The sequence below is a fragment of the Hypanus sabinus genome, chromosome 20 (assembly GCF_030144855.1).
Source record: "Hypanus sabinus isolate sHypSab1 chromosome 20, sHypSab1.hap1, whole genome shotgun sequence".
NCBI classification, from domain to species: Eukaryota; Metazoa; Chordata; class Chondrichthyes; order Myliobatiformes; family Dasyatidae; genus Hypanus; species Hypanus sabinus.
Genome location: NC_082725.1, coordinates 13,661,955 through 13,682,237, shown reverse-complemented (window position 1 = coordinate 13,682,237; position 20,283 = coordinate 13,661,955). Strand labels below are relative to the sequence as shown.

The 20,283-nt window shown below is 41.9% G+C and overlaps 1 protein-coding gene across 1 annotated transcript in view; it reads left to right on the top strand.

Annotated features, from left to right (window-relative positions):
- Positions 1-20,283, top strand: part of LOC132378312 (adenylate cyclase type 2-like) — a 507,293-nt gene that overhangs the window by 436,339 nt on the left and 50,671 nt on the right. Inside the window, exons 19-20 of the mRNA XM_059945128.1 lie at positions 5,122-5,259; positions 14,819-14,935. Coding sequence (XP_059801111.1) covers positions 5,122-5,259; positions 14,819-14,935 — 255 coding nt within the window. The remainder of the gene's footprint in view (positions 1-5,121; positions 5,260-14,818; positions 14,936-20,283) is intronic.

Genomic DNA, 20,283 nt, shown 5'->3' with positions numbered 1-20,283 from the left:
TGCATTTTGAAATCTCTCCCCATCTAAATAATAGTCTTCCCATTTATTTCTTCCACCAAAGTGCTTGACCATACACTTTCCAACATTGTATTTCATTTGCTACTTCTTTGCCCATTCCATTAAACTATCTAAGTCTCTCTGCAGGCTGTCTGTTTCCTCAACACTACCTGCTCCCCACCTATCTTTATATCATTGGCAAATTTAGCCACAAATTAATTAATCCCATAGTCCAAATCATTGACATATAAAAAGCAGAGGGGTCCCAACACCGACCCCTGTGGAGCTCCACTGGCAACTGGCAGCCAGCCAGAATAAGATCCCTTTATTCCCACTCTGTTTTCTGCCGATCAGCCAATGCTCCACCCATGCTAGTAACTCCCCTGTAATTCCATGTGCTCTTATCTTGCTAAGCAGCCTCACATATGGCACCTTGTCAAAGGCCTTCTGAAAATCCAAGTACACCACATCTACTGCATCTCCTTTGTCTACCCTGCTTGTAATTTCCTCAAAAAATTGCAGTAAGTTAGTCAGGCAGAATTTTCCTTTCAGGAAACCATGCTGGCTTTGGCCTACCTTGTCATGTGCCTCCAGGTACTCCGTAATCTCATCCCTAACAATCAATTCCAACAACTTCCCAACCACTGATGTCATGCTAACTGGTCTATAGTTTCCTTTCTGCTGCCTCCCAGCCTTCTTAAATAGCGGAGTGACATTTGCAATTTTCCAGTCATCCAGTACAATGCTACAACCTATCAATTCTTGAAGGATCATTGTTAATACCAACACAATCTCTCTAGCTACTTCCTTCAGAACCCAAGAGTGCATTCCATCAGGTCCAGGAGATCTATTGACCCTCAGACCAATAAGCTTCCTGAGCACCTTCTCAGCCATAATTTTCACTGCACAATCTTCACTTCCTTTGAATGACCAGTATACTGCAGATCTCTTCCACTGTGAAGACTGATGCAAAATACGCATTCAATTCCTTTGCTATTTCTGCGCCTCTCATTACAATATCTCCAGCGTCATTTTCTATTGGTCCTATATCTACTCTGAACTCTCTTTTACCCTTTATATACTTAAAAAAAGTTTTCAGTATCTTCTTTGATATTAGTCACCAGCTTCCTTTCATAATTCATCCTTTCCTTCCTAATGACCTTCTTAGTTCCTTCTGCAAGTTTTTAAAAGCTTCCCAATTCTCTACCTTCTCACTAACTTTGGTATCCTTGTATGCCCTCTCTTTTGCTTTTACTTTGGCTCTGACTTCACTTGTCAGGCACGGTAGTGTCCTTCTTCCGTTCAAAAAATTCTTCTTATTTGGAATATATCTGTCTCGCACTTCACTCATTTTTGCAGAAACTCCAGCCATTGCTGCTCTGCTGTCCTTCCTACTAGTGTCCCTTTCCAGTCAACTTTGGCCAGTTCCCCTCTCATGCCATTGTAATTTCCTTTATTCCACTAAAATACAGTCACATTGGAATTTAGTTTCTCCTTCTCAAACTTCAAAGTGAACTCAATCATTTTGTGATCACTGTTCCCTAAGGGTTCTTTAATCTTAAACTCTCTTATTACCTCCGGATCATTGCACAACACCAAATCCAGGACAGCTGATCCCCTAGTGGACTCTACAACAAGCTGTTCTTAAAAGCTACCCTTTAGATATTCTACAAATCTTCTCCCTTGAGATCCCAATCCACTTTCATGTTAAAATCCCCAACAATTATCATGACATTGCCCTTCTGACAGGCCTTTTCCAAATAGGTGGGTTGCCGGGCAGTCCTCCTCGCTGGGCTGGAGGGGCCTGTTCCAGACTGTATTTCCGGCATCTGCAGAATCTCTTGTGTAAGTAACACACACAAAATGCTGGAGGAACTCAGCAGATCAGGCAGCATCTGTGCAGGGGAATAAACAGTTAATGTTTCAGGCCAAGACTCTTCATCTGGCCTTGTGTTTAAGTAATTATATGTACACCTCAACTTACACTGGGCCACACTTGGGACATCACAGGAGGCTTAAGGTGAAAAAAAACTGGAGGGGGAATGAGACAGATAATTAAATGGCAGGTAACTGGAATGATTGGGTTACATCTACAGACTTTGATGTGCTGTATAGCACCCTCTGTGACAGACCAAGTAAATCAGTTCTTCATCAGGACCGTGTCTGGCACTCAGCAATTCTGAAACTTTTGTATTAGGTTCCCAGCAATTTCACTGCTAGTCCCAGAGAATTATTCTGTGACACTAGAGATTCTGCAGATGCTGGGAATCCACAATAACACACAAAAAATGCTGAAGGAACTCAACAGGTCAGGCAGCATGTATGGAAATGAATAAACATTTTGTGTTGTGATGTTTTGTGTTGAGACCCTTCTTCAAAACCCTATTACCACTTACTTTCTACTTACACAGTCACCCTTTTTGTTGTATAATCTCTTCACCCATTTACCCTATCAACACCCATTGTTCCATTTCCCTGTCCCTTCATTCTCCCATCTTAGAACTATTTCTTTAACTATTCCTAGTTTCAATGAAAGGTCGTTGACCCAAAAGCTTCCAGGTCTCCTTTTCTCTGCTATCATCTTTATTCTGCCATCTTTCATCTTTATCTTGTTTGAGGAAGCAATATTAAACAGCAAAATTCCCTGTGATCTCTGTTGGATGTGTGTCTCTTTTTACATAATATATTACTTGTGGTTTTTTTCTAGCACTTGGAAGGAATGTATAGTGGACATCCATTGTGAGTTATTTTCTTTCCTACAAGTACTAGATATAAGACACACACAGGAGATTTGTCAATACTTCTTTAGCTTGTTATTGATGTACCTTTTTAATGATTTACACTTTATAGTGTAGCTAAACAATTTGTAAAGTGTGGAATGGAACTTAAATTTGGGTGATCTGCAAATAAATGTATACATTTTGCAAACAACACACACAAAATACTGGAGGAACTCAGCAGGGCAGGCAGCATCTATGGAAAAAAGTACAGTTGACATTTGTACTTTATTCCATGGATGCTGCCTGGTCTGCTGAGATCCTCAAGCATTTTGTGTGTGTTGCTCAGATTTCCAGCGTCTACAGATTTTCTCTTGTTTGTGGCTTGTGTATAATTTGCATGGTAAGAGGATGACAGTTGTAAAGTATCAAGTTCAAGATCAGGTGTAATTGTCATTCAATCGTGCACATATATACAGCTAAACGAAACAGCGTCTCTCCAGGGCCAAGTTGCAAAGCACAGTACATATAGTCACACACAGCACTTATAGTCATGATAGCATATACAGTCACAAAATAATATTAGCACAAGTCCCTGAAGATTTATAGTCCTTGGGATGTAGTCCTGGAGTCAGGTTTCTGCAAGAACAAGCACGCAGCAGTTCCTCATCTTCCACAGCCAGTGATGAACGTAATCCAGCTTGTCTTCCAGGGAGTGAACTCTGAGAGCCCCACTGGCAAGAGCCCTACTGCAGGGCCAGTCCCTAACCCAGCATGGGACTTCTAAAATCATGGATAAATGATGATCCTGACTTGGCACATTTCTAATTTCTGTATGCTTCTGCAATTCCTTCTCTGGTGTCCTTGAAGCAAGTGCTAATTTTCTGAATGGATATGGACTGAGGCAGCAAAACTCTTTCGATCTCTAAAAATCTGACTATAGATGAGAGGTACTCCGGCAGTAGATGTAAAATTTAGACTAGTGCCAAAGCACTGGAGGCACTCAGCAGGTCAGCCAGCATCGATGGAGAGAGTCCTCCATCAGCATAGCTTTGTGCATGGGAAGTCATGTTTGACAAACCTTTTAGAGCATTTTGAGGGTAAGGCTGTGAATCTTGTCTACTTGGAATTTAGCAAGACCTTCAACAAAGTCCTGCATGGTGGGTTGGTCACATGGAATCCAGAGAGAGCTGGTTAGGTGGATTCAAGATTGGCTCAGAGGTTGAAGGCTATTTCTCAGAATGGAGGAGGGTAACTAATGGAGTACCTCCAGAGCTGGGGTTGTGACCCTTGTTATTGATTATTTATAGAAATGATTTTGATCCGAAAGCACAAAACTTGATCAGTCATGACACAGAATTAGGAAGAGTTGTTGACTGTAAAGAAGGTTATCGGAGATTACAAGGATACCTTGATTAGTTAGGGAAGTGGGCCAAGGAGTGGCAACTGGATTTCAATACAGATACAGCGAGTCAAACCAGTGTGGGACTTACTATGATAAGGCACAAGGGAGTGTAGTGGAACAAAAAGGATGAGGCGTACGTGTGCATAGTCCATTGCAAGTTGTAGACTGGGTGGTGAAAAAGACAAGACACTGGCCCTCATCAGTCAGGTCATTGAATATGAGAGTTGGGTAGTTACGTTGTAGTTGTATAACCATTGGTGAGGCCACACTTGCACGGTACTACTGCCACCAAACCACAAATTTGACGGCATGTCTGTGGCAATAAACCTGATTAGTATTTTGGGTTTTGTTCACCCTATTATAGGAAAGACGTGGTTAAAAATGGAAAGAATGCAGAGAAGATTTATGAGGATGTTGCCAGAACTACAGGGCATGAGTGTAAGGGGGAGGCTGGTCCAGGCTAGGCTTTCACTCCTTGGAACATGAGAGAATGAGAGGTGGTACTATAGAGATACAGCGGCGGACAGTAACAGTCTTCTTTGAGAGACCAAAACTTACTTAGAGACAAGTCTTACCGAATAGCCTGTGCGGTACAGCTGCTTCTAAGGTGAATTATGTTGAGGATGTCATGCACATTAGAAGACCCTTTCTGTTCTAGCCTCACTGAGTCATAACATGAGACCTCACATCGCACTGTTTCATTAGTGCTGACACTTACGGAAGAAATTCTAATCCATTAGATTCTTTCTGCATCACATGTTTCTGTAATAATGCATTCTGATATTTAAAAGGCATAAAAGTGGGTTGGTGATTCTTACTTCATGAGCTGTTAAATCTCATTTAATCTTGGTTATCTGGGAAATAAAAAATCAATTGTTTCCAAGGCTCCCATCCCGATGAGGACAGCAAAAAGCACTCAGTACAAAAGTTGTTAATTTTTCTGCAAGCATGTTGTGACATTTTCTATATAGAAGTTTAATTTGTTGTTTTTCCTGCATCTAGCAATGTAGCAAGAAGGCTACAGCTTCCCTGATGTGGATTTTGAAATCGTCAGAGATAATTGCCAATAGGCCTTGGCCTCGTCTCACACTCACAATGACTACCACCACAGTTATATTAGTTATGGCCATATTTAACATGGTAAGTTTGCCACTTTATAATCAAACTAAAAGAACAAATTATCAGAGATTTAATTTACCATTTTTTGTAAATTATCAAATATGTGTCTAAGCAATATCATAGGCCATTCATTAGTGTAAAATTAAAAAAAAATTAATAGACTACAAATGGATTATGATTAAGCACTCTCAAGTAAAATCAAAGGAAATGCAAACTGTTATCTGAACAAGGGAAAGTAGCGCCGATTAAAAACCAAAAAGCAAACCTACACATGGAGATGAAGGTTGAAGAAAAGACTCGTAATGAATACAGAAACAAAACAAATTGTGTCTGTCTTCAGGGAAATAGGCATTGACAGTGATGTGGTTCTGGAAGTTGTGTATGAAATGTTGGATAGTGCAAATATAGTAAGTGTATTAAGATCAGAAGATATAGGAACAAAATTCAACCATCGAGTCTGCCCAACCAGTTCATCATGGCTGATTCAGTTTCCTCTCAGGCCCAATCTCCTACCTTCTCCCTGAACCCCTTCATGTCCTGATCAGTTAAGGTAACATATGGATAAATGACTGGAATCCATTGTATATGAGAGGATAAGCCCTCATATAGAATGTACCAGTAATCAGGGCTAAGGAGAATATATAATTAGAAGGGTCTTTTTTTTGTTTTATTTATTTAGAGATAGAGCACGGTAACAGGGCCTTCCATCCCAATGAACCCACACTGAGCAATTACACCCTTGTGACCAATTAACCTACCAACCGGTACATCTTTGGAATGTGGCCGGATCACCCAGAGAAAACCCACATCTTCATGGCAAGAACATCCAAACAGGTGGCAGGAGAATTGAACCCTGATCACTGGTACTGTTAATAGCATTACACTAGCCACTACACTACCACGCCACCCCTATCTGTATAAATTGATTTAATTTTTTAAGGAAATAACTGAAGTGTCCAAAGACATAGGAAAGACTAACAGATCAAGAAACTTGGAGGGATAGAATTAAAATGCTTGATGGAATGATTAGAGGGAAAAATTTGGAATAAGAGGGTGATGAAGTTTTGAAGGGTGTTAGAAGCAGAAACCTCATACCATCCATAAATCATTCCAATAACCATATAACCATATAACAATCACACCACGGAAACAGGCCATCTCGGCCCTCCTAGTCCGTGCCGAACTCTTAATCTCACCTAGTCCCACCTACCCTCACTCAGTCCATAACCCTCCACTCCTTTCCAGTCCATATACCTATCCAATTTTACCTTAAATGACACAACTGAACTGGCCTCTACTACTTCTACAGGAAGCTCATTCCACACAGCTATCACTCTCTGAGTAAAGAAATACCCTCTCGTGTTTCCCTTAAACTTCTGCCCCCTAACTCTCAAATCATGTCCTCTCGTTTGAATCTCCCCTACTCTCAATGGAAACAGCCTATTCACGTCAACTCTATCTATGCCTCTCAAAATTTTAAATACCTCGATCAAATCCCCCCTCAACCTTCTACGTTCCAATGAATAGAGACCTAACTTGTTCAACCTTTCTCTGTAACTTAAGTGCTAAAACCCAGGTAACATCCTAGTAAATCGTCTCTGCACTCTCTCTAATTTATTGATATCTTTCCTATAATTCGGTGACCAGAACTGCACACAATATTCCAAATTTGGCCTTACCAATGCCTTGTACAATTTTAACATTACATCCCAACTTCTGTACTCAATGCTTTGATTTATAAAGGCCAGCGTTCCAAAAGCCTTCTTCACCACCCTATCTACATGAGACTCCACCTTCAGGGAACTATGCACTGTTATTCCTAGATCTCTCTGTTCCTCTGCATTCCTCAATGCCCTACCATTTACCCTGTATGTTCTATTTGGATTATTCCTGCCAAAATGTAGAACCTCACACTTCTCAGCATTAAACTCCATCTGCCAACGTTCAGCCCATTCTTCTAACCGGCAGAAATCTCCCTGCAAGCTTTGAAAACCCACCTCATTATCCACAAAACCTCCTACCTTAGTATCATCGGCATACTTACTAATCCAATTTACCACCCCATCACCCAGATCATTTATGTATATTACAAACAACATTGGGCCCAAAGCAGATCCCTGAGGCACCCCGCTAGTCACCGGCCTCCATCCCGATAAACAATTATCCACCACTACTCTCTGGCATCTCCCATCTAGCCACTGTTGAATCCATTTTATTACTCCAGCATTAATACCTAACGACTGAACCTTCTTAACTCACCTTCCATGTGGAACTTTGTCAAAGGCTTTGCTGAAGTCCTTATAGACTACATCCACTGCCTTACCCTCGTCAACATTCCTCGTAACATGTGTATGAATAGTTTGGTTGGGGAGCTCCTTTGCAACAGGCATGGACCTTTGGGGTTACAAATTATCTACAACTGTAAAAAAGAACAAATGTTTGATCCCAAACTTCTGGCAGAAACTCCTGGCAATAAGGGTAAGGCTCAGATGATTACTCTCACATTTCTTCTTACTGCCCATGTGCTTCGTACAAATGAGATTGGAAAACTGACTGATAAAAGAAAGATTAGGACTTCACTCTCTTGTTTCATTACACTATGTTGGTGACTCTAATATGATGCAATGTCCTCCATCAGTCCATTATCAGTGTTTAGTACCATTATTCCTACAGTCCTGATCGATAAGCTATGGAACCTGAGCCTCTTTACCTCCCCTTGCCATTGGATCCTTGACTTCCTAACTGGAAGACCACAATCTCTTCAGCTTGGAAATAACATCTCCTCCTCACTGATGATCAACACCTCAGGGATGTGTGCTTAGCCCACTGCTCTACTCTCTCTGTACAACACAGAGTCTCTTCAACTACAACACCGAGTCTTGCCATCTTCAGAAGTTTTCTGATGACTCTGCCATAGTTGGATGCATCAGCAAGGGAGATGAGGTCGAGTACAAGGCTATGGTGGGAAACTTTGTCACATGGTGTGAGCAGAATCACCTGCAGCTTAATGTGAAAAAGACTAAGGAGCTGGTGGTGGACCTGAGGAGGGCTAAGGTACCGCTGACCCCTGTTTCCATCCAAGGGGTCAGTGTGGACATGGTGGAGGATTACAACTACCTGGGGATACAAATTGACAATAAACTGAACTGGTCAAAGAACACTGAGGCTGTCTACAAGAAGGGGCAGAGCCGTCTCTATTTCCTGAGGAGACTGAGGTCCTTTAACATCTGCCGGATGATGCTGAGGATGTTCTACGAGTCTGTGGTGGCCAGTGCTATCATGTTTGCTGTTGTGTGCTGGGGCAGCAGGCTGAGGGTAGCAGACACTAACAGAATCAACAAACTCATTCATAAGGCCAGTGATGTTGTGGGGGTGGAACTGGACTCTCTGATGGTGGTGTCTGAAAAGAGGATGCTGTCCAAGTTGCATGCCATCTTGGACAATGACTCCCATCCACTCCATAATGTACTGGTTAGGCACAGGAGTACATTCAGCCAGAGACTCATTCCACCGAGATGTTACACTGAGTGTCATAGGAAGTCATTCCTACCTGTGGCCATCAAACTTTATAACTCCTCCCTCGGAGTGCCAGACACCCTGAGCCAATAGGATGGTCCTGGACTTAATTCCACTTGGCATGATTAACTTATTATTATTTAATTATTTATGGTTTTATATTGCTATATTTCTTCACTATTCTTGATTGGTGCGGCTGTAATGAAACCCAATTTCCCTCAGGATCAATAAAGTATGTCTGTCTGTCTGTCTGTCTGTCCGTACCCATGAATGCATGGCTCAAATGCCATCTATAAGTTTGCTGATGAAGCAACCGTTTTTGGCAGAATCTCAGATGGAGACAAGAGGGTGTATAAGACCAAGATATACCAGCTAGTTGAGTGGTGTCACAGCAACAACATCGCAGTTAACATCAGTAAGACCAAAGAGATCATTGTGGACTTTTGGAAAGGTTGGACCAGGGATCATGAACCAATCCTCAGAGGGATCAGAAGTGGAGAAAGTGAGCAATTTCAAGTTCCTGGCTGTCAAGATCTCTGATGATCTAACCTGTTCCCAACATATCGATGCATCTATAAAGAAGGCAGGTCAGCTATATTTCATTAGGAGTTTGAGGAGATTTGGCATGTCACCTAAAACACTCAAACTTCTGCAGATGTACTGTGGAGAGCAGTCTGACAGGTTGTATCACTGTCTGGTATGCAACGTCATATCCAAGACTTCTTCAAGGAGTGGTGTCTCAGAACGGCAGCATCTATCATTAAGGACCCCCAACACTCAGGACATGCCCTTTTCTCACTGTTACCATCAGGAAAGCGGTACAGAAGCACGACGGCACACACTCAGAGATTCAGGAACAGCTTCTTCCCCTCTACCATCCGATTCCTAAATGGATGTTGAATCCTCGGACACTATCTCACTTTTATTATTTCTGTTTTTGCACTATTTTTAATTTAACTATTTAATGCACGTATATATACTTACTGTAATTGATTTATTTATTCTCTATATTATCATGTTTTGCGTTGTACTGCTGCTGCTAAATTAACAAATTTCACAACATATGCCGGTGATATTGAATCTGATTCTGATTCCATCTCCATGAAACTCAATAATTTATTATGCCTGCATGGAATTTTAAGAAAGCATGCGTTTCTGAAAATGAAAGTCTTGAGCAGCATCTTCCTGGTAACTTGTTTGCTTGCGACTGACACTGGGATCAAAGAGAATTTACTTTATGTGACCTTATCTTTCAATTTATATGGATCATTTAACTAAGTGCATTAACCTTTTCTGTGTCATTAAACTTAATGCTCTGCTTCAGTAGATTATAGAGGTCCTCCTGTTGCACCTGATTTAGATGGGTTCAGTAATCAAACCGCAGAGATCACTCAGAGGCTGTGGTTCAATACTGCACTAGCATAATGCTGTATGCTAAATACTGTACATTAGCGAGGTACAAAAGGGATGTGGTTCAATACTGCACTAGCATAATGCTGCATGCTAAATACTGTACATTAGCGAGGTACAAAAGGGATGTGGTTCAATACTGCACTAGCATAATGCTGTATGCTAAATACTGTACATTAGCGAGGTACAATAGGGATGTGGTTCAATACTGCACTAGCATAATGCTGCATGCTAAATACTGTACATTAGCGAGGTACAATAGGGATGTGGTTCAATACTGGAGGGAAGAGCATATTTCTGTGTAGTAAATGGCCACACCAAGTGGCCATCTTATTAGGTACCTCCTGCACATAATAAAGTGGCCACTTAGTGTACGTTCATGGTCTGCTGCAGCTGTAGCCCATCCACATCCAGGTTTGATGCGTTGTGCATTCAGAGATGCTCCTCTGCACACCACTGTTGTAACACATGGCTATTTGAGTCACTGTCACCTTCCTGAACCAGTCTGGCCATTCTCCTCAGACTTCTCTTATTTACGAAGCTTTTTCACTCACAGAATTTCCACGTACAGGTTGTTTTTTCTTTCATTTCTCACACCATTCCCTGTAAACTCTAGAGACTGTTGTGTGTGAAAATCCTGGAAGACAACCCTGTCTGGCACCAACAATCATTCCACAGTCAAAGTCATTTAGATCACATTTCTTCCCCATTCTGACGTTTGGTCTGAACTACAGCTGAACCTCTTGACCAAGTCTGCATGCTTTCAGGCATTGAGATGCTGCCATATGATTGGCTGATTAGATATTTGCATTAACGAGCAGGTGTACAGGTGTACCTAATAAAGTGGCCACTGAGTGGATGCTGTTCACTGAAAAGACAAGTAGTTCAGACATATAGCAGCACAAAGTGGGAAAATGCATGATTTTTCTCCGTAACTGATCCAAATATGCTGTTGCATAATTATAGTGGTGTTGCATGTTACATGATTGGTTTCCTATTCGTGATCACTAACTACACCCCACTTTCTAATGTAGAATAAGCTGCATGTGTTTGAATACTAAGCATATTTTGCATATTTCATCATTCTATTTTGTAAGTAATACTAGCTGTTGGAAAATAGACACACCGGAAAGTGGTTATTTACTCATTTTGGTTTGCAAGCGTTGTTGCCAAGAACAGGATTGATTGTGAACATTTACGTTTTCCTAATTTCCCTTGAGAAGTGCTGGTTGTAGGTACTTCCACAATGTTGTCGGATAGTGCGCTCCAGTATTTGATCCCATGAGTCCACACGACATAGGAGTAGAATTAGGCCGTTCGGCCCATCCCAAGTCTCTCCAGCATTCCATAATGGCTGATCTATTATCCGTCTTAACCCCATTCTCCTATCTTCTCAGCATAACCTTCAATGCCCTTACTAGTCAAGAACCTATCAACCTCTGCTCTAAACCTACTCAATGACGTGGCTTCCACATCCATCCGTGGAGATGAATTCCACAGATTCACCACGCTCAGACTGAAGAAATACCTCCTCATCCCTACTCTACGGGGACGTCCTTCTGTTCTGAAGCTGTGTCCCCTGGTCCTAGTCTCCTCCAATATTGGGAGCATCCTCTCCACATCCACTCTATCGTGGCTTTTCAATTTTCAATAGGTTTCAATGAGATCCCTCCTCATTCTTCTAAACTCCAGTCAGTACAAGTCCACAGCCATCCTCTTACATTAACCCTTCAGGATCATTCTCATGAGTCGCCTCTGACCCCCCCCCCCCCCCCCACTACCCAGGCCAGTATATCCTCTCTTTGAAAAGGAGCCCAAAACTGCTCACAATACTCCAAGTCTGGTCTGACAAATGCCTGATAAATTCCCAGCATGACATAATTGCATTTATATTCTAGTCCTCTCAATGTGAATGTTGACATTGCTTCCCAAAGACAATGAAGGAAGGGTATATATTTTCACCAAGAATAGAAAATGCCGGAAACACTCTACAGGTCCAGCAACATCAGTGGGAAGAGAAACAGAATTAGCATTTCTTCAGAAATTGGACAAATTTTTTTAAAAAGGCAACAATTGTACTTGCAAAGGCACAGCCAGAACCAAAGGGACATCTGTAACAAGGTAGGGACATTTTTCCAGATCAGGAGTGTATGCCACTTGGTGGTGTTTCCATGTGCTTGCTGCCTTTGACCTTCTTAGTGGTAGAGGCCACAAGTTTGGGAGATGCCGTCAGAGTATCCTGAGTGAACATCTGTGGCATGGTTTTTACACAGTGTACTCTACAGCCTTGATGCAGTAGCTGAGGAAAGGTACAAATGAATGAACTCTTTTGCCCTGGATGGTATGGGCTTGAATATTACTATAGCTGACCCGTGCCCTGTCAAAAGAGGAAGACTGACTTGTTCTCTGAACTGCAGTATTTATGAGGCTATAGGATTTGTGGTCCGTGTCCATGCTGACACCTGGATGTTCACGTTGAGCAAAGCACTACCCAAGGTAGGTGGTTAGGATCTTTCCCGTTTGAGAACAATATTGCCCAGCACCAATGGAGCAAAAAGGCAATTTGTCGTTTAATAGCTCTTGCCAGAATCTGGTCACAATCTTCCTGTATGCACTTGTGAATGATTTTATTTTCAGAGGAGTTGCAGTAGAACCTAAAAATTTCATTCCACTGTAAAGTGCTACCTTCAAATTGGATCGGTGAGCCTGATATTTTCCAGTGGTTTACAGCCGAAAATTGATTTCACCCGGAATAAATTGCTCCTCTTCATGTTTCCCTGTCAAATGGTTCAGCTACCTTGTGCCTTAATTCATCCTTCCATCTCTGATGTTCTTTTAGAGTCAGTAATGCACTTGATGATATTATTCCTGAGCAACACTCACTTTGAAACATTGAGCTGAATTTTGAACCAAGTTGTTTTATTAGAGGGACCCTTGTATGAAACACCCTAGTAATATGGCCCTACTCTCATCTGGGCCATTCCAGGATGCCTGCGAGCACTTGCACGTCCCTGAGCCACCAATGTGTCCTGCAGATGGTTGACTTCCTTCCAACCCAAGTTCATTGGATTATATCTATATTAAAGAAATCTAAAAGAAACAGGTCTATTCTGCTTTAAACTCTGCCTGTATTTTATTTTCCTCATTTGAAATCCTGTTGTCTGTACAAATCTTCATTTCAATCACCAACAAATGGACAAAGCCTTCGTGTGATTAACTTGGTGAATTATCTTTACCCTAAGTCTAACTCTTGTGCTATTCCATAGGTTCCCAGGGAAGTGTTGCCAATAATAATTGCTTTCTGTGCAAATGGATCCTGTTTTTTGTCCAACCATAAATCTGCTTACAAGTCTCAGTATCTGCAGAATATTTAATAGCATATTATTCAGGACCGACAACGGTTTCTTTGAAAGTCAGAGTGTATATTGAGTTCACATGTAGTTCAGTTTTGATATCCTCTCACCTTTCAATCTTTCACGATAAAATATATTTCTACCAGCAATATTAACAAAACCATTAAGAATAATTTGTCATTCTGATGAGCATGGAACCTTTGACTTCTTCCTCATCACACACCAATGTCCAGAATTAACAAAACTGCTGGATGGCCAATGAGACATAGAACATTACTGCAAAGAAGCAGCCTCTTTGGCCCCTCAAACCTGTGTTGAATTCTGCCTAGTCACACTGACCTGCCGTCCATACCCCTCCTGTTCAAGCTTCTCTTAAACATTGAAATCAAACCCACATCCACCATTACCCCTGGCAGCAGGTTCCACGCTCACACCACCCTCTGAGCTAAGTTCTCTCAAGTTCTCTTTAAATATTCCACTTTTCGCCCACAACCTATGACCTCTAGTTCTAGTCTCCCACCCAATCTCAGTGAAAAATGCTTGCTTGCATTTACCCTATCTAAACCTGTCATACATTTGTATACCTCTATCAAATCTCCCCTCATTCGATACTCTAGGGAATAAAGTCCTAAATCTATTTAATCTTTCCCCATAACTCAGGTACTCAAGTCCCCGCAACATCTTGTAAATTTTCCCTGTGCTTTTTCAATCTTATTGATAACTTTCCTACAGGTAGGTGACACCAAATTACTGAATATCTTAAAGAACTTCAACATAACATCACAGACACTTATGCTCAATACTTTGGTTTATGAAGGCCAAGGTGCCAAAACCTCTCCTTATGACCTTATCTACTTGTGACACCACTTTCAACAAGTTATAGATCTGTATTCCCAAATCCCTCTATGCTCACAGATTCCAGATTTTCTCCCAGACAACCTACTGTTATCTTTGTGCTTCAAAAGCATATTAGATCTCAGTATATACATATTGTACTAAGATATGATGCATTTGAAAGAAACAAAAATACAGGTGTATGCTATAAATATGTGTGTATACATAACCAATGTTTACGAAAAAACAAAATGATTGCATTAACAAATGTCTTATTAATTGCCAAATCATTAGTTGAGGGTTATTTGATCATTAAAGATATTCAGTGACTTCATATATTGTCACAAAATAATATATATGAACTGAAATAAGGTATCTCATTTCAATTGTCTTTGGAGATGTAACACCTACAAGAACTTTTATCTTCATCATCTGTTTATTTCTCATTTCAATTTTTTTTCCTTCAGTTTTTTTTGAAGAACTCAGCGGTAACTTCCATCTCAGTGAACAACACAAATGGCAGTTTGCAATCTATAAATGGACAAGCTGTGTGTTCCATGCACAATGACTGTTTCTTCTTGCCAGTGAGTACAATTACACTTGTCAGCTCCTTCATTATGAATTGCATTTTATACTGAGTATCTATTGAAACCATTTTATCTTTGCAGTAATTATAACATTTTAAATAAGAAAATACTCTTCAAATGTTGTTGAGAATCGATCATTTGACAATTTCTAAATTATGTAAATTGCAGATGAACATTTAAAGTATTTTAAAGTACTGGAGTTTAACAATTGTTTTTCAGTTTGTATCTATTTATTGAGTCGTGCCCATGGACTTACAAGGCATTCTTTTATTGTCAGTATTTTATCGCCTCCCTGCCAAAGCTGACATTTGTAAAATTATATAGTGCAATAGAAATTCCCAGCACCAATGTACTGTCTTCCTACAGCTCAGTGACAATGCACCAGATCAGAATGCTGGGATTTACTGATTGACAGATGGCTTTGCATCTTGCTGTCCTCTCCATTGCAGGAGTTAATTGAGCCCAAAGGCTAAGCTGCATCTTGCTGGGATTCTTCAGCTTTATGCTGGTGAATTTGTCTCTCAGGTCCTACAGTAGGTCAGACCTGGTATAGGAATTGAAATCTCACTGATTTCAATGCAAACTGTAGACCTGTGGAAAAGGAGGCAAGGAGGGAAAGCAGGTGTCTTTTTTAAAAATTATTTTACCTAAGATTGGGTAATAGTTAGGCATGAGGGGTGGTATGATAGTGTAGCAGTTCGCACAATGCTTTATAATGGCAGCATATACCAATCAGAGTTCCATCCCACCACTGTCAATAAGGAGGTTGTACATTCTCCCCAAGACCGCGGGGGTTTTTACCGGGCGTTTACAAGACTTACGGGTTAAGGTGAGGGTTAGTAAGCTATGCTGGTGCTGGAATTGTGATGCCTCCTGAAGGTTTTCCCCAGCGCGTTCCTCAGACTATGCTGGTCACTGACACAAAACGACGCGTTTCACTGTGTGTATTGATGTTTCAATGTGTATGTGACAAATAAAGCCGACCTTTATGTTCTGATTAACTTTATTTCTCCATGTCTGAGGTGACGTTTTTCAGCTTAAATAGTTCTTAAATGTCTTTGAATGTCAGATACAGTTTACAACTAATAAGTGAGTTAACAATTTTCACAGCAAACAAAACTGCTTTGCTCTTTGACACAGCTAGTCATGAGCATTCTGGGGTGAAGGACCTCTATATGTCAGCTGGACCATAGTGCTGATACTGAGCCCTTAAGAAAGCTAAAAGTGCCCTAACCCGTGCTCTCTCACCCATGCCCAGAAACCCTTTTACTATGAATTCCTGCACCCCCAATTGCCTTAGATTAATTCTCATCATCTCTCTGTATCGCATACTTCCTGCAACTCAGAATTACATGTTCTACTGACTCCTCTTCCTGACATTCCTCACACAATCCTGTCTGGTGTTCCCCTGTCATTTTCAATGTTTTGCACAGTGCCTCAGCCGTAACCGAGCCCACACAGGTCCCTCTCTTTTGTATCCACTGCCTACCCTAGTACCTGTAACACTCTTTTGTATTTGATATAAATGCCTCCCTTTCCGCTCTCTGTCCCATCCTTCTTGCCACATTCAACTGACATTTCCCACTCTTCCCTCACTTCTATTTTTCTCAATCTTCTGTTCGTTGCCTAAAAATGGATAGACTTTGATGCTAGTGGGAGAAGCTTCTCTCTGAACCAATTCTGATTTGGCACAACTCTGTCAAATCTCTTATCAGTCTTCTTTGATCCAGAGAAAACTCCAATCCCTGAACCAATCTGAAACCATTTAGCAAGTTTTTATCTCCCCCACCACCACCACCACTGCAACCATGCGAGGACCAACACATCCTTCCTGACATAAGATCAGAATTGTAGGCAATATTTAAGTTATAACTTGATCGGTGTTTGGTTACAATTCAACATAAATTCTTGTCATTTGTACTTAGTCATTTTTATTTATAAATCCCTGGATCCCAAATGCTTTACTAACTGCTCTCTCATCATGTACAGACGTGTCCAGATGCCCCATTCCGATGCATCCTTTAGAACTGAAATATGACTAATCTCACAGCTCCATTAATTCTGTATTGCTACTCTCCTCTTGTTGATTTAATGGTCTGACTGCTGTGAGGTGTCTGCTTAACAGTGTGTACATTGTATGGACTTGTAGCTCATGACCTTTCAGTAATATTGGACATGCTTACAAGCATATAAATTTATTAATGACTGATATATCATTAGGGTTAGAGGTTTAATCCTTTTCGCTTCTTATGGAGCTTAGGGCCTCAACAAAAGTCCTCCACTTTCTGTGATCTCTAGCAGATGTTTTTGCAGTCTCCCAAGTTTGGCCGGCGGCTTTCAGTTCATCCAAAAGCCTACGCCTCCAGGTTTGCTTTGGGCGACCTCTTCTTCTCTTCCCTTGTGGATTCCATTCGAGTGATTCTCGAGTGACATTCGACTGGCTCTTCCTCAAGGTGTGGCCGACCCATCTTCACTCCCTCCTCCTTATCTGGAATACAATGGGCTCTTGGTTTGCTCCCTTCCATAAGTCTAGGTTTGACACTTTGTCGTACCACTTGAGGCGGAGGATCTGCCGGAGGCATTTGTTGAAAAAGGTCTGGATCTTGTTGCAGCTGGTGTTAGTGATTCTCCAATTTTAAGATCCATATAGCAGGATGGCTTTCACATTGCAGCTGAATATACGGAGCTTAGTTTTTACAGAGATGGCCGTAGATCTCCAAACAGGTCGCAGGGTTGTGAAGGCATGTTGGGCTTTTCTGATCCTTGCTCTGATGTCCTCATCTGTACCTCCTGATTTACTGATTTTGCTTCCATGGTAGGTGAAATTGTCTACATCTTCAACTATTTGTCCTTCGATCCGTAATGGCTCCTCTTGTTTGTTATTAATGCGTAGAACTTTGGTCTTCTCCTGACTGATCTTAAGGCCTACTCACTGTGAGGTCTCTCCCAAGGAATCTACTTTCTTCTGCATATCTTGAAGCCGGTGTGAGAGAAGAGCTAGATCATCTGCAAATGCCAGGTCTTCCAATTTCCTTGTTAACATCCACTGGATGCCTCTCTCTGAGCCAGCATAGGCTGTTCTTGTAGCCCAGTTGAGTACCACAAGAAAAAGTAGAGGCGACAGCAGGCATCCCAGTCTGACTCCAGTAGTGATCAGGAACTCTTCGGACAGTCTCCCATCGTGGATGACCCTGCATGAGAAGCCATCAGAAAGCTGCTTGATGATATTCACCATCTCTTCCGGTACACCATAGTGTCGTAAGATGCTCCACATTGACTTTCTGTCCAGGCTGTCAAATGCCTTCTCAAAATCAATAGAACACACATATAGTGGAGTTTGCCATTCTATTGTCTGCTCCACAATGACTCTAAGTGTAGCTATCTGGTCAATGCATGATCTCTCTTTCCTGAACCCTGCCTGCTCATCTCTATTCTCTGGTCAATGGCGTCTTTCATCTACTCCAAGATGACCCTGGTGAGAACTTTGCTAGGAATGGACAACAAGGTGATCCCCCTCCACTTGCCACACAGTGAAAGATCTCCAGATTTTAGCAGCTTCACAAGGAGGCCCTTCTTCCAATCTGATGGGATCTCTCCTGTTCTCCATATCAAATTCGGCAGTATATGCAAGAGGTCCACCATAACCTCTCCACCCTCTTTCAATGCTTCTGCAGGAATGTTGTCTTCTCCAGCAGCCTTGCCGTTCTTCAGGCTTTTCAGGGTTTCTTGGATTTCTTGCTTGGTGATTTCACCTATATTGATGTGAGTGGGTCTCCAGGCTCCAGGTCAGGTGGGTTCTGTGGTGGCGGTCTATTCAATACTTCCTGGAAGTGTTCCTTCCATCTCGCCAGCTGATCTTCAACCGAAGTGAGCAGATGGCCTGTCTTGTCTCTAATAGGTCTGTTGAAATTGCTTTTCTTCCCTCTCAAAAGTTTAGTTGTCGTGTAGAGTGCCTTGAGGTCCCCTTTACTGGCCGCTGTTTCTGCTTGCTCTGCCATTTCATTGAAGTATGACCTCTTGTCCTTTCTGAGCTGTTTCTTCACCTCCTTGGCCATCACGCTGTACCTGTTAGCAGCGATTTGTTTCTGTTGCCAGGTTCTGGCCTGATTCAACTCCTGTTTGAGCTTTTTCCTCTCCTCGACCTTCTGTCATGTCTCGTCCCTGATCCAAGGTTTACTGTTGATTCCCAGTACTTCTTCACAGGCTCCTACAGTGGCCTGCTTGAAGGTAATCCAGGTGTGTTCCACTGTTCTCTCATATTGTTCCTCTATTTGAAGAGCCCCAAAGCGGTTTTGCAAGGCGATGTGGAAATCTTTCTTGTTCTCTTCCATCTGTAGTTTTCTAACATCAAACTTTATTCGCATGTTCTGTTGCTTCTTCTTGGCTGACAGCTTCATCTTCAGCTTTGCAACAACGAAATGGTGGTCAGATCTAATATCTGCTCCTCTTTTGGCTCTTACATCTTGCAATGAACTTCTCCAGTGCTGGTGGACTATGACGTGATCAATCTGGTTCTCTGTTTGATGGTCAGGCGAGACCCAGGTTATCTTGTGGCAGTGTCAGTGGGGAAAGAGGGTACCTCCAATGGTCAGTTCGTTGAAGGCACAGAAGTCGGTAAGGAGTTCTCCTTTTCATTCATATTCCCCAAACCATTCTGACCCATCTCTCTCTCCCTGCCAGTGTTATCACTGCCTACTTTGGCATTCAGATCTCCCATGATGATCAACATATCTTGCTTAGGTACCTTTCCAACTACTGCTTGAAGCTGGGTGTAGAAGAGATCTTTTTCTTCTTCCTCTGCGTTGTTAATTGGGGCGTAGCACAGGATAATGGATACCTTCTGGAATCTGAACTCGAACCTGGCTGTGATGATACAGTCGGACACTGGTTCCCATTCTATCAAACTTCTAGCTGCTTCTTTGGACAACATCAGGGCCACACCAGCCTCATGCGGGCCTTCGCTTTTTCTTTGCCTGAATAGAGCAGAGTTTCTCCCGTCTGCAGTTTGGTCTCACCAAAAGTATTCCACCTTGCTTCGCACATGCCCAGGAGTGTGAGGTGGTATCGGTTCATTTCCTTCACTGCCTGTGCGCACCTACCTGTCTCCCAAAGCGATCTCACATTCCATGTTCCAATTAGAATAGATTTCTTCTGTGAGAGCAGCTTTGGAACCTCCATTATGGTTTTCCTCGGGTGAAGGAGGGTTGTCAGCCCTGCAGCTTCCTGACGGGTTTGGTTGCAGCGCGTCGTCAGCCTCCTGAATGGGGCCCTGCTTTTCCCGGGATCTGGGTTAGTGGTTGACAATCTGTTGACGGTTTCCATAACAATTGCTTGTTTTACGTGAA